This window comes from Triticum urartu, chromosome 3A, assembly GCF_056163025.1.
Source record: "Triticum urartu cultivar PI428250 chromosome 3A, HENAU_Tu73, whole genome shotgun sequence".
Lineage (NCBI taxonomy): Eukaryota > Viridiplantae > Streptophyta > Magnoliopsida > Poales > Poaceae > Triticum > Triticum urartu.
Window position 1 is genome coordinate 622,857,144 of NC_141875.1, and position 15,367 is coordinate 622,872,510.

General features: G+C 47.2%; 1 protein-coding gene across 1 annotated transcript; it reads left to right on the forward strand.

Annotated features, from left to right (window-relative positions):
- The first annotated feature begins 9,510 nt into the window (after positions 1-9,510).
- Positions 9,511-13,411, forward strand: LOC125545505 (putative methyltransferase PMT19). Its single transcript, XM_048709460.2, has 6 exons — positions 9,511-10,253; positions 10,333-10,543; positions 10,664-10,961; positions 11,735-12,124; positions 12,230-12,307; positions 12,830-13,411. Exons 1-6 carry the CDS (start codon positions 9,606-9,608, stop codon positions 13,041-13,043), a joined length of 1,839 nt encoding a protein of 612 aa, XP_048565417.2. The 5' UTR covers positions 9,511-9,605; the 3' UTR covers positions 13,044-13,411.
- Positions 13,412-15,367: the final 1,956 nt, after the last annotated feature.

The following is a 15,367-nucleotide window of genomic DNA, read 5'->3' on the forward strand; positions in this document are numbered from 1 at the left end:
GTGTGTACGTACGACCGGGGGGCGGCGGCGTACGGGCGGCGGCGGGCGACGACGGGGGGACGGGCACGGCGGGCGAGAGGCGGCGGCGACGTACGGGCGCGGCGGGGGCGACGGGCCGGGCGGTGACGGCGACGGGCGGCGGGGGCGGCGAGGGCGGCGCGCGATGGGGCGACGGGCGCGACGAATAAGTTTGGATCGAGAAGAACTACTGGTGGTCGATGAACTGATTTTTTTTCGTAGGTCCATATATATAGGAGGGGTCTTTAGTGCCGGTTGGAGCCACCAACCGGTACTAAAGGCTAATTTTCGTCAGGCCAAGGGGCGGGAAACGGCCCCTTTAGTACCGCTTCGTGCCACGAACCGGTACTAAAGACCCCCCCTTTAGTACCGGTTGGAGCCACCAACCGGTACTAAAGGTGGTGCGCTGCCACCCGCAGTGCACAATGTTTAGTCCCACCTCGCCGAGCGAAGGGCAGCCGCACTGGTTTATAAACCCAGCCGCGGCTGCTCCTTCAAGCTTCTCTATATAGCAGGCTTCTGGGCCTAATTAACTAGGGTGCGCTGCCCTGTGAGCCTGCTGGCCCTTCTGGGCCTGCATTTGCACACCCTAGGTCTGGCAGGCCCACTGGGCAGCGCGCCAACAAATTTTTTATATAGTTTTTCTTTTCTGCATTATTTATTTTCTTCTATTTATTTTTGAGTAATTTTTTTTATATTTTTTTTTCTGCATTATTTATTTTCTTCTATTTATTTTTGAGTAATTTTTTTGTATAGTTTTTTTCTTTTCTGCATTATTTCTTTTCTTCTATTTATTTTCTTCTATTTCCAGTTTGTACACGAAGTGCGTCCAGTTTTTGCCATGACCCTCTCTACTCTTTCGCGCATGCTATGCGGGTGATATGATGATACCATGCCAAGTTTCAACATTTTCAGGATTCATTTTGTAGTGATTTTCAATTTCACGGTCATTTAGCTCTCTAAACAATGACCGAAAAATAATAAATGATGTCAGAACATGTTGGAAATTGATGGCGTCGCTTTGAATGCTGCATACTGAACACAAAAGAAGTCCGGAGTTCAAATAAGTTTAAAAAACATTGAAGTGGCCGTGTAACAGATGAGTTCTCGTCCGAAACCCTGATACTCCGAAAGAGTTTGTCCAGTTTGTACACGAAGTGCGTCCAATTTTTGCCGTGACCCTCTCTACTCTTTCGCGCATGCTATGCGGGTGATATGATGATACCATGCCAAGTTTCAACATTTTCAGGATTCATTTTGTAGTGATTTTCAATTTCACAGTCATTTAGCTCTCTAATCAATTAGGTAAATGACCGAAAAACAATAAATAATGTCAGAACATGTTGGAAATTGATGACGTCGCTTTGAATGCTGCATACTGAACACAAAAGAAGTCCGAAGTTCAAATAAGTTATTAAAAATAAAAAAGAGGTGCAATGCTGGTTAATTTGCTTCAAGCCATTCGGAATAGTGTAGACTGCACTGCACATAGCTCAGTGCAATCTATGCTATTCCGCCAGGCTTGAAGCTAATCAACATGCAGGTGAGCATTGCAACTCTTCGTCATTGTCTGTGCACTCACGGCTTATAAACCGCTCATACTGCCTCTCTCTTGGCGAGGTGGGACTAAAAATCAGCTTACAAAGAAACTCTAGTACCGGTTCATGGCATGAACCGGTACTGAAGGTCTTCGTGGGGGCCCCAGCCTGACCATAGCCTGACACAGCCTCATTAGTACCGGTTCGTGGCATGAACCGGTACTAAAGGTTGCCCACGAACTGGTACTAATGATGCCCGCCCGCCTAGCCGTTGGAACCGGCACTAATGGTCACATTAGTGCTGGCTCAAATTCAAACCGGCACTAATGTGCTTCACATTTGACCCTTTTTCTACTAGTGAATCATGGGCCAGTTCGCACAGCTGCCGCATACATGGAAGAATCCACAAGACTTGGTGATCAAGACAAGGACTCCTCCCCACCGGCGTATTCGGCTAGGACTCTTGTTATCCTAGGCCTCTGGTGCATTATATAAACCGAGGCCAGGCTAGTCGATAGATCATATACAATAATCATACCATAGACCAACTTCTTGGGTTTTAGCCTCTACGATCTCGTGGTAGATCAACTCTTGTAATACCCATATCATCAATATCAATCAAGCAGGACGTAGGGTTTTACCTCCATTAAGAGGGCCCGAACCTGGGTAAACATCGTGTCCCCTGCCTCCTATTACCATCCGTCTTAAACGCACAGTTCGAGACCCCCTACCCAAGATCCGCCGGTTTTGACACCGACATTGGTGCTTTCATTGAGAGTTCCGGGGTGTGATCGGCAAAAGGATCGATGACTCGCCTACAGATCAACTGCGACTTCGGCATCTTCGTCACCAGCTCGACTGGTCACCTTGGTTCAACCAAGAACTGCGCCCCGTGTTCGGATCACCATGTTCGGACGAGGGCCTTCATCAAACATCAACTCCGATCTCTATCAAAATCATGAAGGAACCATTCATGGAGCTCGGGGGCTCAAACGTCAACATTGCCCTCAAGCGACCGTGCTGTTTTTCTAGACAGCGAACTTGTATTCGCCGTCACCACCTCCTCAAGCATCGGTTTGACGATCGCTTCAGTGGAATAGTGCGGAATTACGTCTACAACAGCCATGCGAAATTTCGTCGAGTTCCGATGGAGGAATCTCCGACAATCTACGATATACCGGAGCCCTGTCAAATCTGGACGGGAATCTGGACGAGTTCAGGGCATGGTCTCCAGAGCCCATCTCTGAGGTCCTTTGGAAGATCCAACCGTTCATCTACTGCGGAATTCCCATATCTACCACCCCTCCAAATTTCAGCTCGATCCGATGGTTCAAACTCCGGGAACCTTCCGATGAGTGGACCAATTTTCGGATCTGTTTTCTGCGCGAATACGGATCCGACCCGAATTCATGCTTCTTTATGAACGTGATATTGGACAACCTTTTTAGAGGAATTCTCTTCTAGGGTATTGTGCGTTGTTTTTAAACACGTGCCCGCAAATTTTTAAGCCCCCCCTGAGGCCATCTTCATCATCATGCTGGTGTCAAACCAGTCCGGCAATATTGCTCCAAGGCTACCGACCTGCGCTAGGCACGTCATCGCTTTGTTGAGCCGAGCTCAACTTCTTCGGATCATCATCTCGGCAAGCCGAACAATAGTTCAGCATCGCGAAGGATAAATCATCACCAACATCGCCGCCCCACGGATTACACAGAGCGGTCACACCGGCATCGCCGCACGGTCACTTCATCAGGCCGGCATCGACCACGTCACGACCGGCATCGGCAGGGCCGCACTGTTGCTTCTTCAAGCCGATGTCCATCACGCCGACCTACTTTGACTCATCGGCTGACATCGAGGCTTCGACATCTTGTCTGGACCGGGGGCTTCGCCATCTCTTCATCAACCTACTCCGGAGACTTCAGCGTCACTAGCCGACCAGCTTCGTCACGTTAGCTGGACCGAGGGCTTTGCCTCCGCAAGCCAACCTTCGCCAGTATTGCCATGCCGTCGCTTTATCGCCCATCAGGCAATGGGTGTGCGGATCGAGTCCCAATTTTGGGAGTCACCTTTCTTCGGATTGCTACAACAAATAAAACCAGGTGCTATTAATCCTAGTAATTTTTGCTCGTTGGGGTTTATTTTTCCCAAGAAAATATTATTCTGGTTTGTTCCATCATCTGTACACAGGTCTATCGAATGATGGCCGCACTAACGACGGTCGCGTGGTGGTTCGGTCAGTTTCCGTACATAGTTCGGTGAACGCCGCATCCGGAACTCGGACCGACCTGTGAATTCATGCTTTGCCACACCTTTACCGCATCACGCCAACGCCCTGCATCGACATTGACTTCGACGCCAGGCCATATTTCTTTTATTACTCACTTTGCATGAATTATTTATTATGCAACATTTTTTTTCATTATTATTATTATCTCCGGTTTGCACTATTTTTTGTGCACAGGAAATGATCCGGGTTGGGCATATCGTCAACTGGGCGTACTGACATACCACGTCACCTCGGCTGGACGGGGGGCTTCGTCAGCGCTTCATTACCCCATGCCGAGGACTTCGGCATCACTCTGCCGGCCTGCATTGACCGTGCTATGTCACCACTTCGGAGTGCCGAGCTCTTTGCTCCGCCATCTCGGGACCGGCTTGGGGGATGGAGCCTTGTCCCGCATCAAGCTCGGACCGCATCATCAATAACGAACACATTACCCAGCTAAGTTGCCTTCATGCTCGAAGTTTTAAATTTTTAACTTTTGTTTGGTTCGACCAAGCATTATGCTTTTTGGCAAAAAGTTGTTTGTGACAAAGTTCTTTGTCAAAGCCTTGTTTGTTGCAAGCAAATTCAAATACCCCGTTTACTTGGGGGCTTTCTTCATGAAACTTTTTCCTCTTGCATATGATTATACTTGTACGGCTTCGTTCCTTGTTCGTGTATTATGCCACAATATGCACCATATTGACTTAAGCGATTTGCAAGCTGGGTTGCCTGGCTCCTGTGCTTACCCCTACGTCCCCGATTGTTCGGCTAGGGAGTAAAGGGAGCACCTCTGCGATTGTCACGACCGGATCCTCCGAGCTTTGACCTCAGACTGGGTGAAGCCGAAAGCTAGCGCTCTTATTGTTTTTAATCATGGTCGGCACACAACGGAACTCATGAGTACAAAAAATCTATTGCACAAGTCTCATAGTAATAATGAGCACCGAAGAAAGGTATCGGTGGGGATACTATTTTCTTCGAAGATGCTTCTTGCACTTCGTCTATAATATAGCATAAGTTCACTGAGCGCGCTTTGTCTGTTACAACCTTATGGCCCGGTTGCCTGGTTATCGGAAACACTGTCGATATTCTCGACAGGTGGAGTACATAACACTTTTCGGTCCTTGACTGAAGAGGGAGAAGCCGACGTTCGGTTAAGACACGTTTAAAGTCCGGGTGAACAAATATATGATATTAGTACTTCGGTACATACAATCATTATACATAAAATTCTTTTACCCAAGTCACTTGGGGGCTCTTAAAATTTATATGAGCTATTTTATAGTAAATGTGTTTTCTTCTTGGTCGTTGCAAAGTCTTTTTCTATCGCTTCTTTTTCGATGTGAGTGTGTGGTCAATATCCAGATAACCCATTTTCTCTCTAGTGATCGCTCGAGTTTAGTTCGCTAAACTGGTCTAACGAGAAACACTCCACCTTCAGGATAGGAGGCTGCAGCCGTAGGCTGACCCGCTTGAAGTCTTGAGATCGGATGTGTCATATTAATGCACGACAGAAGCACAATATTTTTTCCCCAATTTTTGGATTGGCACCGAACACTTGATCTTGTTCGGACGTCAAGTTTTTACTGACATTTTTTGGTTTTCCAAGCTTAGGGCACTTTTAAACTATTTGTGTGTTTTCAGCACAAGTCTCGCAGTGCAACGCCGGACACCTTTAGAGATTCGGCAAAAATATTCCCGGATATTGCTATATATGCATCGGTTTCGAATTGTGTCTTCGGTCAATAGTTGGGTTGCCCGGCTCCTGCGCTTGCCTCCTACGTTCCGCTTCGTTCGGCTAGGTGTGCAAAGGGAGAACCACTGCGATTGTGCTTCCATCTCACATGGTTAAGCACCTCAGTGGAGAAAGCCAAAAACTGACTGTCACAATAAGCGTAAATTGGTCAGCAATCCGATGACTGTGTTAAATGACGGGCCATTCATGACATTGGCCGAAGTGTTTACGGCTTGACCTCGACTGTCGCCGAACACTACTGGGGGCTAGTAACTGGCCGCCCAAACTAAATCCTTAATATTTTGCTCTTACATTAGAGCCGAGGTTTCATGATCATGCTTAGCATGACAACCCAAAGAAAGGAACCAATAGCGGGACTATTTTCTTTGAAGACATTTATTATGTTCAACAGTAATATAATATATCTCTCTGCGTACATTTGTTTATAAAATCGTATGGCCAGATTGCCTTATTTGTCGTAAATCTTTGCCCTCATAAAGGCTTTATAAAGTAGGACAAACACTCCTCGGCTACTAGCCGGGGAGGTGGAAGCCGATGGTCGGTCAACAAAATTTTGTACAATGCGGATCCGAGCATTAATGATGTAAAGTACTTGGATACATAGAGTCATTACACATAATTTGTGATTTTACTACGGATATTGATCCTTAACTCGGCCACCCGTGCCCGCATTAAGGCTCGGGGGCTACTGGGCTTCGGGCTTATTATTTACAAATATTAAAGGGGCACATCGATCCCCTGATATGGTGTTGCCACCCGACCAGTGTCTCGGGGGCTACTGCATTGCCTGTTCAATGCAGAAAATTTTAAGTGCAATACAGTTGCCGAGGAGATTTTGATCCTCAGGTTGGTCGGCCTCACCCAACCTGAGTCTCGAGGACTGAGCACGCCGCTTTTTATGTCCCGAAGTATTGTGCCGAGCTAGGACTTGATCCTCAGGCCGATTTTGTAAATCAACCTGAGTCTCAGCGGCTACTGGGATCAGCGGTCTTACGTCATCCTTCAGGTGCATCTCGGGTTTTAGACCGATACACACCTTGAGGGCTACTGGCTATATATCTCGGTAGAGAATAAATTGCACCAATAAAAAATATTGACAAAACATCGGCCCACAGTCGGGGTGGTGCACCACCTCGGAAGCAGTCCGGCATAAAGCTCGGGCTCTAGTGGCTGGCTCCATAGAGGGCATTTCTAGCATTAAGCTCGGCTAAACTCCTTCAACTTTTTTGGACCAAGATGATCTATGACATCTTGGGTATAGTCCGGTGTTGGAGCTTGGACACAGTCCGGCGTTGGAGCTTGGATACATTTCGGCGTTAGAGCTCGGAAGCAGTCCGGCATTGGTGCCCGGCTGCAAAAGATACCTCGAATGCAGTCTAGCATTAGAGCTCGGACGCAAGAGGACACTGCCTCCCGGAAACAACTTCAAACCCGAGGTGTGGCATAAAATAACAAGGCATTGATAAAGGTCAGAAACTTAAAGGGGCTCCTCGGATACCCGACGTGTAAACTCGTTGAATGCATTTCGGCGATCCTCAAGATCGAAGATGAGAAGATTTGTTGAACCAGTTTTCAAGACCGTCAACCGAAGATGAAGAACAGTTCGGAAGAATCGAGGAGCGTCCCTAACTTGAAGACCGGTTCAGGGGGCTACTGACGGTGTCCTGGACTAGGGGGTACTCACCACATCGTCTCCCGATCTGTTAGATTGGGCCAAGGACCCCCATGGCCGTATACTCATGGGCCAGTTCGGACAGCTGCCGCATACATGGAAGATTCCACAAGACTTGGTGAACAAGACAAGGACTCCTCCCCACCGGCGTATTCGGCTAGGACTCTTGTTATTCTAGGCCTCTGGTGCATTATATAAACCGAGGCCAGGCTAGTCGATAGATCATATACAACAATCATACCATAGGCTAGCTTCTTGGGTTTTAGCCTCTACGATCTCGTGGTAGATCAACTCTTGTAATACCCATATCATCAATATCAATCAAGCAGGACGTAGGGTTTTACCTCCATCAAGAGGGCCCGAACCTGGGTAAACATCGTGTCCCCTGCCTCCTGTTACCATCCGCCTTAGACGCACAGTTTGAGACCCCCTACCCGAGATCCGCCGGTTTTGACACCGACAACAACTACTGCCCCGAGTGAGTTTTAGATCGTGAAACGGCAGCTCAGAGACCCGACCTAAAAGCATTCGTTAACCTTCTGTTTATAGATTAGTTACTATTATCCTCTACTTTGCATACCAAGTTGAAGTCTCCTGATATAATCCATACAAGAAGCATGGAAGCCTTGAGGTTCATCGTCTCCTCTACATGAACACAACTTTGTCACTATGCGACCGAGCGCCGTAAACAACTGAAATACTACAAGAAGCGCGTGAAGCACGCATTACCACCATGGTAGGCATCGAGTTGGTGGAGTTAGTGACGCTAGTGATGTCAAACTGGTTCGACAAGAAGGCAAGGAGGATTCCCCCTCGTGTACCGATGGCAAGAAGGAAGCACAAGGAATCAGCAAAGGCCAGGCTGAGGATTTCTAGTACAAGGACCCATTCAATGAGTTCGATGTTTGCATCAAAGAGAAAATTGACAGGTGTGATGAAGATGAACAAGACTACACACAATTTGGCGACGCACATGATTATTAAGGCCGCACACGTTTTAATTGAGTACCATACAATTGTTGATGTCAGTCATAGATAATTAACAATACACTAGCATGATGCAAGATACAAAGGGCCCGGGGTAAGATGCCCGGATAGCAGGAACTACCTCGCATGATGGATACATTGGGAAGGGGATGCAGCTCCAGATGCCGTCCCTAATCACGAAGAGTATGTACATGAATACGGGGGCACTCGATGAAGGTGGCACGCACAAATGGCCAGTCAGCCGCTGCCCGTCGGTCTCGACCCTTACCCCTCTGAGATGCAGCGGGGCATCTGGGGGTCTTGCTGGTGGCCTTGGAGGGCTGGAAGGCTTTGAATAAGGCCTTGATAGCTCGATTTCGTCCGGAGATAGATGCTCTTTGAGCAATGCGAGGAAGCGATGCAGGAGAATACCGCCTGTCACTGCCGCATCGCCGTCATGGCAAAAAAATCTAAAAAGTTTGTTTTTATCATCTTGCTCTCAAAGGTCATTTTGTTTGGAGCATTTCAAGTGGACTAGACCATACTACCATAGTAGCAAGCCCAACAGTAAATTGTTGCTCGTAATCACGCCAAAATACGTAACACCAAAAAATTGCCAAGAATTATTAGGGCATAGGTAAGTGCCCAATATAGTGCCCATGGTTCTCCAAACCGCTCTGGCAACAGTGTAGAAAAAGAGCAAGTGTTTGGGATGGTTCTACTTGATTGCAAAAGAAACACATGGGATTACCGTGATAAATTTTACTTTACGTAACTTGTCTAGTTTTATTGTTTGGCGAATGACGTAACTTGTCTAGTTATCACAACCTCTTAAAATAGTTGCCACAAGAAGATTTGAATTTTGAGAGGAATTTTACCAGCTTAATCCATTTGTGCCTACAACCAGACAAGGAGTTTTCCAATTTTTTATACATGGATTTAGTGATCTATTTGGATTTATTTCCCAAACCCCAACAAACACCATCAGGTTAAAAGACAAATGCAAACTAAGCAAACAACAAAACGAACTGGTTTATACACTAAACTTTATTTGCGTCTGTACTAATGTTCAAAAAATACTTAGTTTGAGTATTGTACTACTCAAACTCAAGCCATATTTTAAAAAAAAAAGATAAGCCGTTTTTTTAAGGGGTGGCCATATTTTAATCGAGCCTACCCGCTCTGCCTTGGACGCAAATGGATGGACTGGACTTTCTGCGGGCCCCATCCAACGACAACGTCCGGGCCTGCGAGGTAACCGCCGCCCGCCTCAAATACGAACACGACGGCCGCACCGGAACCACTCCACTACGCCTCGAGCACTAGCTCGGAGCATCCGATACTGCTGTCCAAGTGTCCAGCCCAGTGTATCCGTCACGCGACGCCATGCCGCTGCCGGCGCCGGCGGTGGACGCCGTCATCAAGCCGCTGCCGCGGGCGCTCTCCCTCGCGGGGGCGGCGGCCGCTGCGGCCGCGACGTCCCTCCTGCTCATTTCCGCCGTCGTCTCCCGCGCCCGGGACGACTACGCTTCGCCTCCCCCGTCCACCAGCGCCTCCACTACCGCCGCGCTCCCCCCGGCGCCCGAACCCTCGCCGCAGCACCATGAGCACCCCCATCCCCCGCCGCCGCCCGTCCCGCCCTGCCCGCCCAACGCCTCCCATCACACCCCCTGCCACGAGCCTCCCTCCGGCGAGCGCCACTGCCCCCCGCACCCTCCGCCGCCTCATCCTCCGCACCCGCCCGAGGACCCGCCGCCTCACCCTCCGCCCCCGCCTCCGCACTGCCGCGTCCCCCCGCCCCCCGGGTACCACCCGCCCCCACCGTGGCCCGCGCGGCGGGAACGCGCGCGGTTCGCCAACGCGGATCTGCCACCACTTACTGCGGCGAAGCTGGCCGCCTCTCAGGACCCCGTGCACGCGCGCGGGGAGTGGCTGGTGTTCCCCAAGGGGGCGGGGAATTACGTCGAGCAGCTTGAGCGCGTGGTGCCGCTCCGCGGCGGTGCGGTGCGAACGGCGCTCGACATCGGTTGCGGAGTGAGTAACTAGACTAAATCACTTCGTGCTTCCAGTAATTACCATACGTTCTCATCGCTGATGCTGTGGCTCGTTGCAGGTTGCGAGCTTTGGGGACTACCTGTTGAGCTATGGCGTCCTGACCATGTCCATTGCTCCGAGGGAGAGACACGGTGCGCATGTCCAGTTCGCCTTGGAGCGTGGACTGCCCGCGATGATTGGAGTCCTCGGCGCTCGCAGGCTGCCGTATCCTTCGAGGTCCTTCGACATGGTGCACTGCGCCGACTGCCATGTTTCATGGACTGCTCATGGTAGGACATGAACTAAATCGATGCTAACTGCGAAAAATCACATACATATTTTCTTCTTTGTATCCAACTTATGATTGCACATATTTTCTGATGTTCTCATTCACCTATAGCTGATTCCAGATGGGCTGTATATGCTGGAAATTGATCGTCTTCTCAGACCTAGTGGGTATTGGGTTATGTCCAGACCACCCATAAGCTGGAAATCACCCTACAAGGGCCCCAACAAAACAATCGAGAACCTTGATGGTCAACAGTTAGCTATGGAAGATACTGCAAATAAGCTTTGTTGGGAAAAGGTGTCAGATAAGGGCACAGTTTCTGTTTGGAGAAAGCCTATTAATCATCTCCATTGTGCCCAAGAAGCAGAGTTCCTGAGATCACCACCACTCTGTACAGAAGATGACCCAGATAGTGCTTGGTAAGGTTCTCCTTGGCAGCTTGAACTTTGCTTTCTAGTCATTTTTGTGTGCTTGAAGCATGATAGTTAACTGTTTCATTTTCCATAGTCCTCTCAATACCACCCAAGAAGTTGACACTGCACAGAATAGTTTGGCCAGGGTTAATGTTTATATACTCCACGCGTGTTATTGTGAAGCTAAGAAGAAACATACAAATTATAGCTGTTCTTATCTGAAGTTTGTCACTCTGTACATGACATGCGGGGGCTTGTATGGCCATGAATGTTAATTCTCCGGGTTAGTTGAACATAAGTGTGCCTAGAAATTTTCAGGAGACAACTCAATAACTAAAAAGAACTTTACCCAATACTTGAAGCATGTACAAAAAGGTGCATCTAAGTGAGTTAGTAAGTGTAAGAGTACGAGTACAGCACCAGTGAATAGGAGCTTACAGCCGAGCAGGACAGAAAGAAGGCAGTTGCTGAGTCATTGGATAATCTAAAATATTGGCCATCTGTACATAAGCGTGCCTGGAAATTTTCAGGAGACAACTCAATAACTAAAAAGAACTCTACCCAATACTTAAAGCATGTACAAAAAGGTGCATCGAAGTGAGTTACTAAGAATATGAGTACAGCACCAGTGAATCCAAAGAGCTCACCGCCGAACAGGACAAAAAGAAGGCAGTTGCTGAATCATTGGATAACCTAACATATTAGCCATCTCTCGCTTGCACTGAATGATTATTTTATCGACGAACTCATAAAAGGATTATTGTACTTCTATCTTGCAGGTATGTAAATATTTCGATGTGTAGAACTCGTCTTCCAAGAGTTGAACTTGTTGGTGATATTGCTGGTGGCCCAGTGGAGAAATGGCCTCAAAGACTTGCTGCAGTGCCACCAAGAATAGCCAATAGGGAAATCAAGGGGATGTCCATCCAAGCATACAAACATGACTTTTCAATTTGGAAGAGAAGAGTTGAACTCTATGGAACATATTTGAAAGATTTATCTCACAGGAGTTACAGAAATGTCATGGATATGAATGCTGGTTTTGGTAGCTTTGCTGCAGCCATGTTGAAATACCCTGTTTGGGTCATGAACGTGGTTCCTGCAAATATAACAGACAACACCCTCGGTATCATCTATGAGCGTGGCTTGATTGGAACATACATGGACTGGTAATGTTACAGAGCGACTGTTATCTTGTAATGGAGTACTATTCCTATTTTTCCATTAAGATATAGACAAGAACTCACTATCTCGAGTCAATTTTTTATTGTTAGGTGTGAAGCTTTCTCTACTTATCCACGTACATATGATCTGATACATGCTAATGGAGTATTCAGCTTGTATATCGACAAGTAAGTGACTCCTCATAATTCTCTTTGTTCAAGTATACTTGTTCTGTTTTGAGGCAGAACAGACTCAGAAAGAGACATAAATGCTATTTCTAATTTACTTAGCTTGAGGGTACCAAACTCTACTAAAATATAGAGTACCCACTGTGCCACTACACACCCTATGCTTCACGTAGTTTTGCCAGGGGCATACTCTCCCTGAACATAAAGACTTCAAGAGGCACCCATCATTACCCTTGGACCATGGATATCTGCTTACTGAATTTTCTTATCTGAAAAAAAGTAGCTAACATGAAATCCGCCCGGCTTAATTACAGCAATTGCTTGAATCCCTTAATTGCTGAATACCATCAGTATATGTACAATTTGTCAATTTCTGTTCCGCAAAAGGGGCCTAAAGTTATGTTTCTCCTTTTTCAACGCATGGCCTGACAAACATGATGCCTTCAAAAAGCACATGGTCACCATGCAACTCAGGAAGGCCTTGCGGTTCACCGCACTATTTTGACACTAATTTGTCTTCAGGTGTGGTATCCTTGACATACTGGTTGAGATGGACCGAATTCTCCGGCCAGGGGGAGCGGCAATAATCCGAGATGCAGCTGATGTTGTTCTGAAAGTGAAGGAGGCTGCTGATCGGCTGCAATGGCGCAGCCGGGTTGTCGACACGGAGGATGAGGGCCCAGATCCTCAGAAGCTTCTCATCGTCGACAATTCCCTCCCACTGCCAGGGAGCTAGTATAACAACTACAACGGCATCCGTTGACAGTACCATGATCTTATCAGTTACCTGTACAAATGAAGAGCCCGAAGGCGAGGTTACACTTGCAGTTACATGTCCGGATAAGATAAGCAAATAACCCTCTGACGAGGCTTGGTACATTGCCCCCAGCATGCATGGCCTTGAGTGTGTGTAGATGCCACCAACCTCTACCCTGGCACTCTGTAGAAACAGTGACCTTGAGTTTGTATTATAGGTTAATAGGTTTACATATTCTTGTGAGAGGTGGTGTATTATAGCTGTACCAGCGAGGAGCACATATGTAATACATGTTGGGTTGTTGTGATCTCTTTTTCGAAACAACAATCTGTCCCAGGTTCAGGCTTGATGCAAAAAGGGCCCGTTGTTAGGGGTGCCCGTACAAGCAAAGCACAAATCGAGTACGGACATGCCTTTTATCTCTCACGAAAATAGGACGCATAGTTTTTGAGCCTGAGCTCAAATGAGCTTGGGTGAACAGTAAAATAAAAAAAAATCTGAATTTTTTGTTGACAAACATTGACAAAAGTTTCATGTACTTGCAAAAATTCGCCATGGAATCACATTTCTAGACGGTGTGGCAAAAACAAAAACAAAATCAGTACTCTGAAAATGCTACTTCAAAAGCATTTTGGAGCACTAATTTTTTTTTGCCACACCTTACAGGAATGTGATTTCATGATGAATTTTTGTATGCACTTAAATTTTTTGTCAAAAAAATATTTAGATTTTTTGGATTTTACTGTTCACCAAGCTCATTTGAGCTCGGGAGGAGAAGGACACTTTCGCAAGTAATACTACTGATGTTGCTAAACAGCTCGGAACTGTAAATTGAGTGTTGTAACTTCAGTCAGCTGACAACGGTAAGAGCATAGATAAAAATTGGACTCCACTGCAAATCTCATGACAGATGTTTTTGACCATGGTAAATCGAACCTTTTTTTTATGGCAATTTGTGTTTGCCGAGGATGGCGAGTTTAGTAGGCAAGCATGGTAAATCCGTCTTGGTTCATTTTTCTGCCAGAAAAATGTCGTGATTGTAAATTAAATTTGCCATCCTCATGCCAAATAAATTTGGCATAAAACATTCAATTTTCGATGCTTAAAAATCTAACGCCGGAATTTTAGCATTAACGAAAAAATTCCCGCAAAGGTTTTCTTTTTTGAACAAGTGGTTAGGTAAAATTTATCTAAGGTTATACTTACCACACGACTCATGAATACAAAGGTGCACATGGTTCCACCTGCACCCATGTGAATAGTACTTTTTTTTTAAAAAAATACTATAAATAAATTAAATTAAATTAAAATTTTGGGGCATGTTTGGTAGCATGCGTTACTCCAAACATGTCGAGTGGGTGTGAGAAAAACCTAGCTCGCATGTGCACGAACCTTAAAGCAGCCCAGAGCCTGGCTCGCTAGGAAGGCTCGAATCGACCGTTCCAGTGAGCCAGGCTGAGTCGGGCGCAAAAGTGGGTCACAACATTCGCGGCAGTGTAGGCAAAATCCTGGTGGAGGTGGCGGGAGAAAGAAATCCCCTAGCGCGGGATGGAGCGAAATTTGGCATTGCCCCTCCCCCCATTTACTCGTTGACCTCTAGCTCAGTTCTTGCTTTGCTCGGTGGCGATGACTCTCATATCTGTGGAGGCGGCGTTGGTGGCGACTTCAATCTTCGGCAGCAGGACCCGCTCCTCCCCTTCCTCTTCGACTCTGTCTTGTCCTCCTCGTCTGTGCCATGGACGGGTCGTTGGCTCCAAAGGGGTAAGCAGCATACAACCCCTCTGCCTCTATTAGTTCATTTGTTAGGCCATCACGTAAGGTGTAGGATTGATTTCGCCATTGCTCACTGCACCATCGTTGTCGCCAAGGTTATGGACGATACGATGAAGCTGGTTGTTCAGGCAACATCGCTGATAGATGTGATTCAAGCCTGGCTCATGTTGGTCCACAAGAGAGCCGTTTGTCGGAGTGATAAGCCTGTCATCCGTTATGATCCAACGTTAATCAAGGATAGGGAGAGGATGACGAATCTGAACCACATCTACAACTGCAACAACGTAGAGCTCTGCGGATGCTTCGAATGAAAAGAGCACCTTTCATCGGGCTTGTGGAGACGTTTAGGAACAAGGGGGCTGCTACAAGATAGCATCCACACCACTGTGGAAGAGCAAGTTGCCATTGTTCCTCCATGTTGTAGGTCATAATCAGAGGTTTGGGGTTATCCACAACACGTTCAGGAGATCAACGGAGACCATTTGTAGGTATTTCAGGCAAGTCTTGTATGTTGTTGGGAAGCTCAAAGG

Bases quoted from the DNA above. Each gene is read 5' to 3' on its own strand.
- LOC125545505 (XM_048709460.2), top strand. From the start codon at position 9,606: ATGCCGCTGCCGGCGCCGGCGGTGGACGCCGTCATCAAGCCGCTGCCG. The intron at 10,962-11,734 runs GTAAGGTTCTCC...TCTATCTTGCAG, and splicing joins GATGACCCAGATAGTGCTTG to GTATGTAAATATTTCGATGT. The intron at 12,308-12,829 runs GTAAGTGACTCC...ATTTGTCTTCAG, and splicing joins TTCAGCTTGTATATCGACAA to GTGTGGTATCCTTGACATAC.